The sequence below is a fragment of the Bubalus bubalis genome, chromosome 17 (assembly GCF_019923935.1).
Source record: "Bubalus bubalis isolate 160015118507 breed Murrah chromosome 17, NDDB_SH_1, whole genome shotgun sequence".
NCBI lineage: Eukaryota > Metazoa > Chordata > Mammalia > Artiodactyla > Bovidae > Bubalus > Bubalus bubalis.
Genome location: NC_059173.1, coordinates 4250457 through 4264558, shown reverse-complemented (window position 1 = coordinate 4264558; position 14102 = coordinate 4250457). Strand labels below are relative to the sequence as shown.

Below are 14102 nucleotides of genomic sequence, written 5' to 3'. Positions count from 1 at the left end.
CTCACCAACTGGCACCACCTGGTTCCCCCCTGGGCCCCTGCCCTTAGCCACAGGGATAAGTCAGGTCACACCCCTCCCCTGTTCCAAACTCCCTCCGTGGCTCCCATGTCCGTGCAAAGCGGCGTGGCCCACAAAGCTCTACAGAGCCGTCTGCAGCTGTCCCAGGCCCCGCCCGCATCTCGCTCCTCTCCAGTCTCACAGGCCCCCTCCCCCTTTCTCCAACCCACGAGGCACAGGCCCACCTAGACCTTCACCCTGGCCCTTCCAGACATGCACACAGCTCCCTCCCTCACCTTTCCTGTTCCCTGGACCAAAAGGACAAGCCTGTCCCACCCCACCCCTTCTCCCTGGCTCCTTGTTCCTACAGCACCCCAAGGGCCATCTCTCCAGACTGTAAGCCTCATAGCCGGCTCTGTTTCGTTCTCTGTCTTTTGCTCCTGGTTTGCAGCGTCGTTGACACTCAGTAGGCACTCAGCAAGTGTCAGCCTGTATCACATCTAGGCACGGGCCTTCCTCACTAGGCGGTGGGGAGGAAGGGGTGCTGGGAAGGTAGAGTGGGACCTGCACCATCTGGGTATTGAGGTGAGAGCCCCCCCCTTCTGAAAGGTCGCGAGGACGCAGTAGATGGTGCCCATGAGCAGCCTGGCACTGGGAGGTCCAGCACACTGTAGGTACCCGACGGATGCCCCATCCTTGAAAGAAGGCATTCCTGTAACAGTCATCCGTCAAATCCCAGCGCCACCAGCTCCTCTCCAGACTTGAGCCCAAGTTTGGGCATAAGAGCATCCCCCATAGAGTACAGTAGGGGTTTTATTAATTAAAGCTCTGAGCACTGGCTGCTGTTGGTGCTTCCCCCCAGCACCCCGCCTGGCCAGCAAGGCTACTGCCCAGCCAGGCCTGGCGTCCCCGCCCAGCCGCAGCAGGGGGCAGGATTTCCCGCTGGTCTGGGCAGGTCTCTCCTCTGCAGTTTGAAAAGAAACCAGCCAGGCTTAACCCTCAGGAACCACTCCTCCAGCCTTTATTCTGTGCCCAACCAGAGCGGCCAGAGGTGGTCCAGGGCAGGGGCCGAAGCCTCAGACACAGGGGCCTCAGCCAGTCCCCTCCCTGCCCTCCCCTCAGCGTTCTTATTTGAGAAACGGGTTCCCCTAACTTCAGGGTTTAACAAAGAATATTTGATGAGGAGCCAGTGGTTGAATGGGGGTAAAACAGAGCCATTCTCCCCATCCCCGAGGCCAGCGCTGCTGGCAGGAAGCAGCCACCCAAGGCCGGACGGCCTCACTTATCGGACCTAAGGAGGTCCACTCCCGCCCGCCGGAGGTGACTCCGCAGCCCCGGGCCCCTATCTCTTCCTGAGTTCCTCTCTGGAACAGGCCATGCGGCTCACCAGGGGAGGCCACCATCTGCGGAGGGGGTGCCACTAAAAACGCCCAAACCCCTTCCCAGGAGACCAAGGAGGGGGAAGGGACCCGGTCTGGGGATGGGACCTCCGGCCCGGCAGAGTCGCCGGGGAACCCGGTCCCGCCTCCGTTGAGGGCTGGGCCGGGTCCCGGGCCCGCCCCGCGTCTGGAGGCTCCAGCCCCGTCCCAGCCCAGGAACAGCGCGGCCCCTTTAAGAGCGCGCGGCCCCGCCCACCCCCTCCGGGCCGGATCCGAATTCCAGGGAGGCGGGGCTGAGACGGCGGGCGCGGAGGACTCGGCGTTGGGACCGGGATCGGCTGCGGCTCGGGCGGCGCCTCCCTTCGGCGGCCCGCCCGGCTCCGGCCCAGCCGGGGCGATGCTCCCCGAGGCCGCGGGATGAGCCAGGTGAGTGCAGGGACCCCGCACCCCCACTCCCCAGCACCCTCTGCCCGGCACACAGAGAAGCAGACCCAGTGGCGGCAGCCGCGGGCCTCTGCTTCCCGGGGCTGTGTGACCTTGGGCAGCCCCGCACCCTCTCTGGGCAGAAGCCCAGAGGACGGCCAGGGCTGGCGACAGCCATTCCGAGTCCCAGCTCACAGGCACCAGTCGGGCTAGGGAGGCTCCCTGGAGGAGGGGCCTGGCCCCGGCCGGCCGCCGGAGCCGCCACACGGGGCTGGAGGGCCGAGCTCCGCTACCCACTGCTGCGCGACCTTGAGCGAGCTCTGCGCCTCAGTTTCCTCATCTGTAAAATGGAGATAATATCACAACGCGCTTAGCCCTGGCCACGGTCACTGCAATTGCTTTACTGCTGCTGCCGGCCTGTCGGTGTTATAATGACACGGCCTTTAGGGTAAACGGGTTGAGGGAGGACCTGGGATCTTTCCGGAGTAAGTGGGATCACCACCAGGCCTGAGCAGCTGATCTAACCCCTCTCTGAGGTCGGGTCCAGGGTTCCTACTCTTGAGTCCAGGGCTGCAGGTTACTCTCTCTCGGGCATAGCTCTTCGCCTCTCACAGGGGCAGTAAGATGGGGGCCTCCCTGCCTGGGCAGGAAGGAGGACACAGCCAAGTCTTCTCAATCCCTCTTCCCGAAAGAACCAAGCAGCCAACACTTATGGACACTGAGGTCATTTATAAAAATCATCCCATTAGTTCCTCTGAGGAAGGTTCTATTATTGTATCCATTTCACAGACGGGTAAACAGAGGCGAGAAGTTTCTCAAAATCCAGGCATTTGGTCTGAACCGACAAGCAGGTGCAGGTGGTCAGCGGCTTAGCCTGTGCTGAGCACTTAATGGGTCCACAACCATCCTGACCCGTGTCCCTGCCCACAGTGACTCGGCTGGCCCGGGCATGGCAGACCCCGTGGCGGGCATCGCCGGCTCCGCAGCCAAGAGTGTGCGGCCGTTCCGCTCGAGCGAGGCCTACGTGGAGGCTATGAAGGAGGACCTGGCCGAGTGGCTCAACGCCTTGTACGGCCTGGGTCTGCCCAGCGGTGGTGATGGCTTCCTGATGGGGCTGGCCACGGGCACCACCCTGTGCCAGCATGCCAACGCTGTCACTGAGGCCGCCCACGCCATGGCCGCCGCGCGGCCGGCCCGCGGGGTGGCCTTCCAGGCCCATAGCGTGGTGCCCGGCTCCTTCATGGCCCGAGACAACGTGGCCACCTTCATCGGCTGGTGCCGCGCGGAGCTGGGTGTGCCCGAAGTGCTCATGTTCGAGACGGAGGACTTGGTGCTCCGCAAGAACGAGAAGAGCGTGGTGTTGTGCCTGCTGGAGGTGGCGCGGCGCGGCGCCCGCCTCGGCCTGCTGGCCCCTCGCCTCGTGCAGTTCGAACAGGAGATTGAGCGGGAGCTGCGCGCCACGCCCCCGGCCTCCAACACCCCCAGTGCCGGGGAGGACACCACCGAGACCGCCGCCACCCCAGGAGCTCCAGCCCGTGGGCCGCGCATGACGCCCAGCGACCTGCGCAACCTCGATGAGCTGGTGAGTCCGCAAGTGCGCCTGCCCGGTGGCCGGGCTTATTCTAGCAGTACCCAGGCACCAGCAGGCAGGGTGGTGCGGGCAACCTTCCGCGGCCTGTCCTCGTGGCTGCAGGACAGCCTGCCCCGGGGAAAGCGTACGTATGTTGAGCACCAAGTGGATACCCGGCCCCAAAGAGTTAGGCAGGCGCAGAGAGGGCTAAGTGCTGGGTGAGGTCACAGGGCCTGGTGAGAAAACTCGGCCTCCACTGCCCCATGGCACGATGATCCCCCTGTTTCCTCTCGGTGCTAACCATGCCCCAGGTAAGTGCTGAGTGTTCTACATTCTGGGGATTTGAGCCCCTCCAGTACACCTCCCTGCACTCAACTGCTAGACCGCCGCATTCACGCCATCACTGAGCTCGAGGTTGAATGGGGCCCATGGTCCAGGGCAAGGCGCCTGGCGCACAGTAGGCGCTACCTGAGTACCCAGGGAAGCTCCCAGGGGCTCTTCGGGTCCCTACTCCTCCCCCGGGACTTATCTGGGAAGCCCAGCACAGAGTAGCCATGCTACTGGGAGCTGACATCCTGTCAAAGAGCTGTGGGATGAGCTCTACGCTGAGCATATAGAAGGTGCCAGACCATGACTCTAGCTCCCTCCTCCTCTTCCCGGGACCTAGGTGTCCCTGACACCCCCACAGCCTGGCCAAGAGTTTCCTTCTTATCAGGAGGTTAGGACGGGATGTGCCCATCCTGGAGGCGGGCAGCCGGATGGCTGTGGGCAGAGGCTGCCACCCCACCCCAGGCCAGGGTCACCGGAGGCTCCACCTGCTCATTTTCTCAGCAGCTCTGCTGTGGGTGAGGAGGCGGGTGGGGCCGCCCGCATAGCCAGCCTGGCAGCTCCTGGCCTGGGGAGCATGTGGGCAGACGTGCTGGCCATGTGTGCTGGCCGGGCTGGTGGCCTGGTGTGCATGGTGGTGTCTGCGAGTGCCCCACGTATCCGTGGCACTGCTGCCTCCATATGGCATTGGTCCTCTGTACTCAGACCTGCCTCCTCCCCGAACCTGCCTCTCTGTGGGTCTCAACATTCACGTCTCTGAAATGGGTGAGGGGGAGTGAGTAAGGACTCCCCCAAGGGCTCAGGGACTTAAAGGAAGCAGTCCCTCACCTCGTCCTGGTCGGCTCCCTGCCCTCTCGGTAGTCAGAAGGGAAGGAGCTCTGGTGAAAGGTCAAGTACAGAGGCGGCACTCAAGTCCAGGGCGACACAATCAGAGCCTCTGCTCTACAGAAGGATTTACTTCCTTCTGACCCTGGAGCTGCTGACATCAGGCCCAGGGAGGAGGGACCTGACCCCTGACCGCCAGCCTCTCCTCTTAGGTGAGGGAGATCTTGGGGCGCTGCACCTGCCCAGACCAGTTTCCCATGATCAAGGTCTCGGAGGGGAAGTACCGCGTGGGAGACTCCAGTCTGCTCATCTTCGTGCGGGTGAGAGAGAGGGGCTCCCCGAGCAGGCAGAGCCTGGGAGGCGGGTGGGACGCGCGGTGACCTGCGCTCGCCGGGCTCCCACAGGTGCTGAGGAGCCACGTGATGGTGCGTGTGGGAGGCGGCTGGGACACGCTGGAGCACTACCTGGACAAGCACGACCCGTGCCGCTGCTCCTCCGCGGGTCAGTGTCCAGGCTCGGGGGCGGGGCGGGAACGCGGGGGCGTGCACCTCTGCGGCCCCGCCCCTCACACGGCACCCACCCTCTCTCCCTGCAGCCCACCGCCCGCCCCAGCCCAGGACCCGCACCTTCTCCCCGCAGCGAGTGTCACCCAGCCTCAGCCCCCGAGCTGGTAGCCCAGCCCCAGGGGGCGAGCGCCGGGGCTCCCGCCCAGAGGTGACACCCATTGGCTTACGCAGCTCGAAGGAGGGGCCCGAGACCCCACTCAGGTGAGAGGAGAGAGGACTTGGGACCACGGTCCAGGGGGTGGGGGTGGGGCGCCCGCCCTGGCCTGGATGGCGCTGCCTGCAGTGACTCACACCCTGGGAAAGGTTCCCGTGGGTGGGGGTGGGCCTGGCTTCCCATCTCCATGGCAACCCAAGCACCAGAACAACACAGCTGGGCGGGCCCTGGGGGCTGGGTGGCCGCCAATCCAACCCAGCTTCCCTCTGGCCTGCCCAGGAAGCTGGAGGCTTGAGGAGCGGGGAGCTTGGGGCCTTGCTTCTTCCGCTGCCTTGGGGTGGGGTGGCGGAGGGTGGCCCTGGCTGCGAGAAGCTGTGGCAGAATCTCTCACTTCTCCCTGGAAGTCCCCAGGACGGACAGAAACCCTTGGCACCCCCGCCACCACCACAGGTGTCTCGCCCGCAGCCATGCGTCTGCCTGTTCCTTCCCCTCCCCACCCTTTCTGTGCGCCGGGTCTCTCTGCCTTGCCCCACTTCTCTCTCTCTTGTTCCCCTGCCCCAGGGCCCGGGACCAGCTGCCCCCCCATCCCCGCTCCCGCCGTTACTCTGGGGACAGCGATTCCTCAGCCTCCTCGGCCCAGAGCGGCCCCCTTGGTGCCCGCAGTGAAGACTTAGGCACTGGCCCCCGGCGGGAGCGTCCCAGCCGGCGGGTGACCACGGGCACCCCGGCCTCCCCGAGACGGCCTCCCGCCCCGCGCAGCCAGTCCCGGGACCGGCTGGATCGGGGGCGGCCGCGTGGGGCCCCAGGAGGCAGGGGAGGCCAGCTGTCGGCCCCCAGCCCTGCCCGGCGGGCCCGGAGTCAGAGCCGTGAAGAGCAGACAGTGCTGCTGGTGCGTCGGGACCGAGACGGGCAGCACTCCTGGGTGCCGCGGGGCAGAGGCAGTGGGGGCTCGGGCAGAAGCAGCCCCCGCACTCCCCGTGCCCGCAGCCCTGCAGCTCCCAGGGTCCCCAGCCCCAGTCCAGAGTTGAGCACAATCCCGGCCAGTGTCTTCCGCACACCCCTGCAGCTTGACCCAAAGCAGGAACAGCAACTGTTTCGGCGCCTGGAAGAGGAGTTCCTAGCCAACGCCCGAGCCCTTGAGGCTGCTGCTGCTGGTGGGACCCCCAGTGGACCAGCCCCTGACCCAATTCGGGCCCCAGACCCTCCAGCTCCTGACTCAGCCTACTGTTCCTCCAGCTCCTCCTCTTCGTCCCTCAGCGTCCTGGGTGGCAAGTGTGGCCAACCCGGGGACTCTGGCAGGATGGCCAATGGGCTGCCCGGGGCCCGAGGCCCAGCCCTGTCCAGCTCTTCCGATGAGGGCAGCCCCTGCCCCGGTGTAGGGGGCCCACCAGATGCACCCGGGAGTCCTCTGGCCGGCCCAGAGCCCCTAAGGACCTGGGCACGAGGCCGGATGGACACACAGCCAGACCGGAAACCCTCACGCATCCCCACACCAAGGGGCCCCCGCCACCCACCTGGACCCACGGGGTCCGGGACCTGGCATGCCCTGCGCTCAGTCAGCCCGAAGACCGAGCCGGATTCCTGGATGTGACGGACCAGCCCAGCTGCCCCCAGTCCCCTGTCCCTTCTCCTTTGTGGCCTTAACCCCTCTGCATCAGGGAGTGCCCCTGCCTCTTGGGGACCAGACCTCATGGGACCAGACCCCTCGGGACCACATGGCACAATGGGACTTCTGGTGTACATTCCGCTTGGGGGATGAGCATTGCTATTTAATTACTAATGTTATTGAATGCCTTAGAGGAGGCTGGGCCAGCCCAGTAAGGACCCTTCCTGAGGTCCCGTGGCCCTGCAGAGCCTGACAGTAAAGTTTTCTTCCAGCTACTTGTGTCTGCGTCTTGGAGACCCAGCCTTGGGGCCGTCACATCCATTTGAGAACCCTCATTACAGGTTGGAACTCTGGAGTCAGCTGCGAGAGGGCAGTGCCTGTCAGCCCTGACCTTTAGGTGTACATCTTCTGCATGGGCAGACAGGTTCTTTACCACTAGCGCCACCTGGGAAGCACAAAATTTATTTTTTAGCCACTTTGTGAGGCATGAGAGATGTTAGTTCCCTAACCAGGGATCGAACTCATGCCCCTTCAGTGGAAGCTTGGAGTCTTAACCACTGGACCATCAGGGCATTCCCCAAGATTATCTTGCCATTCCAGAAATGCCAGGGGCACCTTGCTTCCCCTTTATTTCCTCCCGAGAGGTGTGACTTAACAGTTGGTCCAATGAAACTCCAAGAGCAGTCTGAGCGTGTCCAATCAGATTCATAGCCAAGTCCTTTTCATCCAGTCGGATTGTGACCCAATGAGCTCCCAGAAAGGACTAATTTGTCCAATGGGGCCTGCTGGACCCAATGAGGTTCAAAGAAAACCCTGTCGCCCCAGGACACTGGGCGGGAGCGTTCCTCAGCCAATCAGGGAGGAGACTGTCCTGTCCAATCCAAGAGAAGTTGGGCAATCTCGTCCAATCCGAGTCCCCGGTTGTTCCAGTTAACTAGAAGGCCCCTCCCTGCCGTAAGCGGCGTTTTTCCAATTCGATCACATGAGGCTGCAGCGCGCCGGGTGCAGCGCCCCCTGCAGGCGCAGAGCCGGATGTGCAGGGCGTGCGCGCACGAGCGCGCAGTGCAGCAGCTCCCGGAAGAGTCGCAGCACGTGCCAATTGTACTTGGCGGAGCACTCGAGGTATCCGCAGCGCCAGCCCCTGCGCACTAGGGCAGCCAGTGCGCGCCGAGGCCCGAACCGCAGCCGCTGCCGGTCCCGCTTGTTTCCCACCACGAGAATGGGCGCTTCAGGTGCGCCCGCCGGCCTGGAGGCCAAAGGAGGATGAAGGTCGCAGTGCCTGGGACCCCCATGGCTGGAGAATCCCTCCAGTGGTTATATACGCACTAAGGAGCATACTTTCCTGCACCCAGAGAACCCCTAGCAAACACCAGACCCACAAAGACCCAGGACCAAAGACCGCTTAGGGCTAGAGGCCAGGCCCGAAAAGGCCTGAGACCTGGCCCAGGACGGCGGAAGAGCCCACCCACTCACCTCTGGGGAAAAAAGGCCCAGCCAGACCCACAAACACTCCCCGCCGTCTAACACGCAACCCGAGCGGTGCACCTTACCTGGTCTCCGCGATGCGCTGCCGCAGCGCCTTCACATAGTCAAAGCTGTCCGGGCTGCAGATATCGTAGACAAGCACGAAGGCGTCCGTGTCCTGCAAGCTCCAGTCTTTAGGGTCCGGCCACTCCTGGGGGGCAGGAGGCCAGAGTTTGCCGTAAGCCCTCTTCTTGCTCTCCCGCGTCCAGACCTTCTCCAACGAGCCTTGACGCGAAACCCACACAGTTCACGCTCAAGCCTCGGTCCTTCTCCTGGTCTGTGGCCCTCTCCCGCAAGCTCCCTGGGCCTTACTGTCCTTATGGCCGCTGGGGTATACCTTTTAAAACCGTGCCTGAAGCCAGTCAGCGTCCAGCCCTTCTTCTCTCTGGGTCTCCTCTCCCCTGAGGCCTGTCTCCTTCCTCGCCCCTTCCTCTGTTTCCCATGGTTTCCTTCTTTCAGGCCAGGCCCCGCCCCTCCCCGGGCGCCCTCAGGAGCAGTTCCTGCCTCCGAGCCTGGTCCCGTGTTCCTGAGCCTGCGGAGACCACCGATTAACGGCAGCTGTACACACTTAGGAGTTCGGCCGAAGCACACGCTGCTCTTTGCACCTGGAAATGCTTCCGCCGCTTCTTCTAATCAAAATTTCACTCATCCGTCCCGGTTCAGCCCAAATGCCACCCTCACCAGGAAGCCCTGCTTAATCCTGCCTGCTCTTTCCTCTTCACTTCTTGAACGCATCAACTCCCAAGGATTAAAAGTCTGCCCTGGACTTTGCAAAATTATTAAACAAGTCTTGGCTGCAGGTCATAGGAATGAGGGAGCAGAGAATGATGCCCTCAGAACGGACACCCCGGTGTCTGGCTTCAACCTCTCCCACTGCGGCTCTGCTCGTGGCTCCAGACACGGAACACTCACTCTCAGGGAGGCAGGACCACGCTCCCCCGTGCACTAATCCCCACCCACCAGCGGAGGCAGAGAAATAGCAATTTAAGCAAGCGAGAAAAAGCCACTCTGCAAAATCGCCGGGTTTTGGGTCTGAGCTGGGGCAACTGTATACCGGCAGAAGAGGTGAAAACCACCAATGCCAGGACACACATTGATCCTTCAGTCCATGGACAGTCGGGTACCCCCGGGCCGTCCACGCGGACACGCACGTGTGTACCGAGCATCCGCCCACATGCTGTCACAGGCCCCTGCCCACCCCTCAGTCCACTACCTCTTGCCCCCCGGGGCTCTGACCGGGGCCAGCACCGTCGCCGTCGCGGATGCTCAGGTCGTAGACGGCGCCGTCGAGCAGCACCGCGGGCCGGTAGAGGCGCGGCCCGTCCGTGGGCCTGTGGCGCTCGGGGTAGTCACCGAACAGGAACTGGCGGATGATGGCCGTCTTGCCCACGCCCGGAGCGCCCAGCACCGCCACCCGCAGGCTGCCCCCCATGGCCCGCGCTTGCTGCTGCGCCCCGCTCTGGGAAGCCTCATGGGCCAGAGCCGCTCTGTGCGCCCGGCGCGCCCTGCCCCGTGCGCCCCAGCCCCGCCGCGCTCCTCATCGCCCCTTGGAGCACCGGGGGCCCGGGGAGGCCAGGCTGGAGGTCGGAGCTGGTGGTACAGGGGAGACAGACAGCCGAGCAGGCGGACGGCGGACGCACAAGCAGCTCCGGTGAGTGCCAAGCTCAGGAGAGAACTGACCGAGCGCGCCGCGCGCAGACACGGCCTCGGCCCCGCAGCGCCACTGGAGGCGCCGGCGACAGCACGGGGCACCGAGGTTGGACCTCCTCGCCTCGCGGGTCCCGCGGCGGAGCAGGATGAAGGGGGCGGCGCTGCCTCTCGGCGCCTCAGTCCCTCCGTCCTTCTCTCGCTCCGGCGCCCGGAGTCGCCGCCCCAGCCGGCCGCGCTAGCGAGCAGTGAGCAGCGAGTGGAGCCTCCCGGAGGCGGCGATGAGGTAACCGCCTGCCCGCCCCTCCCGCTCCCCCCTACCCGCCCGGGACGCCCCTCCCGGGAAGGGTCGCAGGAAGGTGACTGGGACTCGGGGAGCCCAGGGAGGGACCCAGCCCCCCCTGCGTTCCGCGCTGTCATCCGCTCCAAAATAGAACTCCCTTCCCGCCCACGTCCGCGCCCGCTCCTCCAAACATCGCTCCCCCAAGCTGGCTCCTCGCAAACCCGCCGGCTGGATCGGATCCGGCCCGGCTGTGTGACCTTGGGCAAGTCGCTGTACTGCGCTGGCTCTGCTCCGCATCCACCAAAGGCACACACCGTTTCTTGAGCGCCTACTACGTGCCAGGCCCCACACTAAGCTATTACCTACACGATCCTTGAAGCCTCAACCTGGTGTCTCTGAGAGAAGAAAACAGGCTGGAGAGGGGGCTGCTGTCCAGGGTTGCAGGTCAGCAGGTGGTCCCTGAACCTTCCCCTTGTGGTCTCCTGTGAGGAGCTATCCCCTGTCCCTCCTGCACACAGGGGCCAACACTAAATAAGGGCATCAGGGAGGGGGTGTGGGACAGAGGGTGCTGAACCCGGTGTGCACCAGGTCCCAGCAGCTCAGCCCCAGATCCCTGTCCCAACAAGGCTGAAAGAGGCAGAAATTGGTCCACACCACCTCCCTCACTGCTAAGGCCAAGTTTTCTGCTTAAGTCTCCACCTGTAGCTTTCCCTCACACCCCACAACCTCCATGTTAAGTTCCCAGAGCCCAAATCCCCACTCCTGGAGTCAGCAGGACGCTCCTTCCTTCCCCATCAGGGCTTGAGAAGTCTGGGTTTACCAGCCACGTCCTCTGCTTGCCCACCCTGCCCCTGCAGTGGTGGTGGGGGTGGGTCTCCCACATCTCTGACCATCCCTGATGCCTGGGTACTGTGTGACATGCACAGACATCACCGTTTCTGCGCTGACCAAGCATTTCGCTTGTCTGTCTCTGCAACAAAGAGCCCCAATCTTAGCTGCTTCCCAAGATGCCGAGACAGATTTTTTTTTTTTAAAGAAAAAGAGCACAACTTGCTCACCTCAGCCTAGGGGACGCGGGGAAGGGACGAGCAGCTGGGTCTTGAAGCGGGGAAGGGGGTTCACCCTGGGGAGCAAGCGATGGCACCTGGGTCAGGAGCCTGGGGTCGGCTTTCACTCTTCTCGGCCACTAAGGGAGCTCGGAGCCAGGGCTGTGGCTACATCTGGCTGGTGTGCCAGCTCTTCAGGCCCAGTGAGCAGCAGCTTTATCTTCCTTTCCAACTGTGGGCTTTTTCCCTTCACCTGACTCCCCCTCTGGCGCTTTTCAGGTCTCTGGGTTTTGTGAGCTGCCTCAGTTCCTTGGAGTAAATAAACTAGGCCCCGTCTGCCCTGCCGACCGCCAGCAGGGTGTGGGGCTGACCTGAGGACAGTCTCTCTCAGGGCACTCGCTGGGACCACACCTGCCTCGAGCACCCTCTCGCCTACACATGGGAGCCGGCTCTGATGGCCTTCCTTGGAAACCATCTTCCCTTCACTTCCTACAGGGCGCCCTCTTCCGGGGCACTCTGAACAGTATATGGAAAAGTCCCCACAAAGTCGTGCAGACTCCACAGGGGCGACACATTCCCACTTATCAAGGAGCTGTGGGCACTTCCCTGGCCATCCAGTGGTTGGGACTCCAGGCTTCCACTTCAGGGGGACCTAGGTTCGATCCCTGGATGGGGAACTAAGATCCCACAAGCTGTGCAGTGTGGCCTAAATAAATAAATGAGAGAGGACCTGTGATGTGCCCAGCCCTGTGCTGTGTGCTCACTGAGGCCCACAGGGATGAAATGATTTGCTCAGAATGATCCAGCAGGAAAGTGGCAGAACAGGGACTGGAACCCAGGACCTTGGGCCACTGAAGCCGACCTTCTGAGAAGCCCATCTTCATCAGGGCCCAGAAGCACCTCAGGAGGAGGTGAGTCGGTGCCTGTGGCCCTGTGGGAGCGAAGCTGAGCTAAGACAGGAGCGGGCAGCCCAGGGCCAGGTTCCCCAAAGACTAGCAAGCCAGAGAGCTTGGGCTGCATGTCAGCCGCTGCCTGACCTTGGCCCCAGGCTTCTCCCCATTCTGCCTGATTCCAGCCCCTCCCTGGGGTTGAGCGCCATGGACCGTGTCCAGCTCCAGGGGTGTCTGCTGTGGACTCCTCCAGCCCAGCCATCGGGTCAGTGCACTGACCATTAATCACGGTCTGTCCTGCCCACCGTCTGTCACTTGTTCCAGCTTAACTCACCTTTCCAAGTCCTGAGTTGGGGAAACTCTCATCACTCAATGCCTCATGTATGCTGGGTCCCTGGTGGCCACTGTAAGACCTCACGCATTGATTCATCAACCGCCTGAAGGCCGTGGGGTTTTACAACCACCAGGAACCAAGGAGGCAGCACAGGGCTTCAATAATGGTCTTTAACTCATATAGTTGTGGGATGAAATGAGATGATACAAAGAGGAAAACAAGGCAATCTAGGAAGGCTAGCGGGAGGACTAAGTGTGTACATATAAAGTGATCTCAGTTTCTATGCAAATAACCACTGGTTATGTAGAAGGAAACGGAAACCCACTCAGTGTTCTTGCCTAGAGAATCCCATGGACAGAGGAGATGGGCAGGCTACAGTCCATAGGGTCGCAGACAGTGAAGTGACTTAGCATGCACCCACGCAGCCACTGGTTAACAAAGGCAGGTGTGTGTGTGCGCACAGCTAAGTGTGTAGACAGGTGTTTCCTAGCTCTGTCTGCTCTAAGGGCGACCCTATGAGCAACAAGCTCACCCAGCACCCAGATCTTGGTTTCTGATTCTGTTGTCCAGGCTCCCTGGAGAAGGCTGGTGCTAGGGTTGGAGCAGGACAAGTAAAAGATGAGGTGGAACATCTCATAATATCAGAAAGGAAGGAAGTGCTCAAAAGAGACCCAAGGATGGAATTCCCTGGCAGTCTAGTGGTTAGGACTCTGAGCTTCCACTGCAGGGCACATGGGTTTGATCCCTAGTCAGGGAACTAAGATCCCACAAGCTAAAAAAAAAAAGAAACCGAGGGATGGGGGCGTCAAAGGGACACAGAGCTTACTTGAAAGAGCTCCCAATGGCCACAGCTTAAAAAATTTAAGCGTTATATAAAATAAATAATGCACTTTTGAATTAAACCCAAATTATGAAATAAATATCCATGAATCCAAACTGGTATAAATGATTGAGTGACTACATAAATCCAGGAGAAGAAACACATTTTCCTACAGAAGAATTCCAAGTATTTTCTATAGCTGTCCCCTGCCCCCATGCAGTGTAGGCTGCGCTTCGTGACTTGCTTCCCAACAGAGTGTGGAAAGGGGAGGAAGCAGCTTCGTGGAGGAGACGGCTGTAAACACTGCCTCGGCCAAGTGACGCAGGGTGGCGTGCGGCGCTAAGCCGTGGCGACGGCGCACACCCCTGCCGTGACGTGACCAGAAGGGCACCTCCCTGCTCTCTGTCCAGAAAACCTAGAACCCCAGGCTACCCGTGGGGAAAACGCCAGACAAACCCAAGTTGAGGGACAGTCGATGAAATATGTGACCAGTACTTCTCGGGACGGTTAAAGTCATGACACAGAAAAAGTCTGAGGAGCTCTCGCAGACCCAGGGAGACTGAGGAAACGCGACAACCACATGGAATGTGGGGTCCGGGGACACAGCAAGGACATGAGTAGGAAAACTAGAGAAACCCAAATGAAGTCTGGGTTCAGTTTTTAAAGTACATGTTACATAATTTGTAATCTACACTATAAATATTCCTATTC

The 14102-nt window shown here is 61.7% G+C and overlaps 2 protein-coding genes across 4 annotated transcripts; one reads left to right on the top strand and one right to left on the bottom strand.

The window, feature by feature from the left end:
* Positions 1-1645: 1645 nt before the first annotated feature.
* Positions 1646-7122, top strand: GAS2L1 (growth arrest specific 2 like 1). Of its 2 annotated transcripts, none has more exons than XM_006069885.4 (6): positions 1646-1802; positions 2730-3381; positions 4734-4841; positions 4926-5022; positions 5117-5288; positions 5803-7122. In XM_006069885.4, the coding sequence occupies exons 2-6, from the start codon at positions 2749-2751 to the stop codon at positions 6830-6832; spliced, it is 2040 nt and encodes a 679-aa protein (XP_006069947.3). In that variant the 5' UTR covers positions 1646-1802; positions 2730-2748; the 3' UTR covers positions 6833-7122. The 2 variants fall into 2 exon arrangements, with proteins under 2 accessions (XP_006069947.3, XP_025123183.3); XM_025267398.3 differs by having other exon boundaries at positions 1650-1802; positions 2589-3381.
* On the bottom strand, positions 6980-14102 carry RASL10A (RAS like family 10 member A). Of its 2 annotated transcripts, none has more exons than XM_044929988.2 (3): positions 10052-14102; positions 8398-8522; positions 6980-7292 (listed from the first exon to the last, which is right to left on the bottom strand). In XM_044929988.2, exons 1-3 carry the CDS (start codon positions 10436-10438, stop codon positions 7283-7285), a joined length of 522 nt encoding a protein of 173 aa, XP_044785923.1. In that variant the 5' UTR covers positions 10439-14102; the 3' UTR covers positions 6980-7282. The 2 variants fall into 2 exon arrangements, with proteins under 2 accessions (XP_044785923.1, XP_006069946.1); XM_006069884.3 differs by lacking the exon at positions 6980-7292 and adding an exon at positions 7597-8093 and having other exon boundaries at positions 9585-10188.

Excerpts from the sequence above, each read along its gene's own strand:
- RASL10A (XM_006069884.3), bottom strand. The coding sequence starts at position 9,803 with ATGGGGGGCAGCCTGCGGGTGGCGGTGCTGGGCGCTCCGGGCGTGGGC. Across the intron at positions 8,523-9,584 it reads AGAGCCCCGGGGGGCAAGAG|GAGTGGCCGGACCCTAAAGA; the intron begins GTAGTGGACTGA and ends CCTGCCCCCCAG. Across the intron at positions 8,094-8,397 it reads CAGCGCATCGCGGAGACCAG|GCCGGCGGGCGCACCTGAAG; the intron begins GTAAGGTGCACC and ends TTTGGCCTCCAG.
- GAS2L1 (XM_006069885.4), top strand. The coding sequence starts at position 2,749 with ATGGCAGACCCCGTGGCGGGCATCGCCGGCTCCGCAGCCAAGAGTGTG. Across the intron at positions 5,023-5,116 it reads GTGCCGCTGCTCCTCCGCGG|CCCACCGCCCGCCCCAGCCC; the intron begins GTCAGTGTCCAG and ends CTCTCCCTGCAG. Across the intron at positions 5,289-5,802 it reads GGGCCCGAGACCCCACTCAG|GGCCCGGGACCAGCTGCCCC; the intron begins GTGAGAGGAGAG and ends CCCCTGCCCCAG.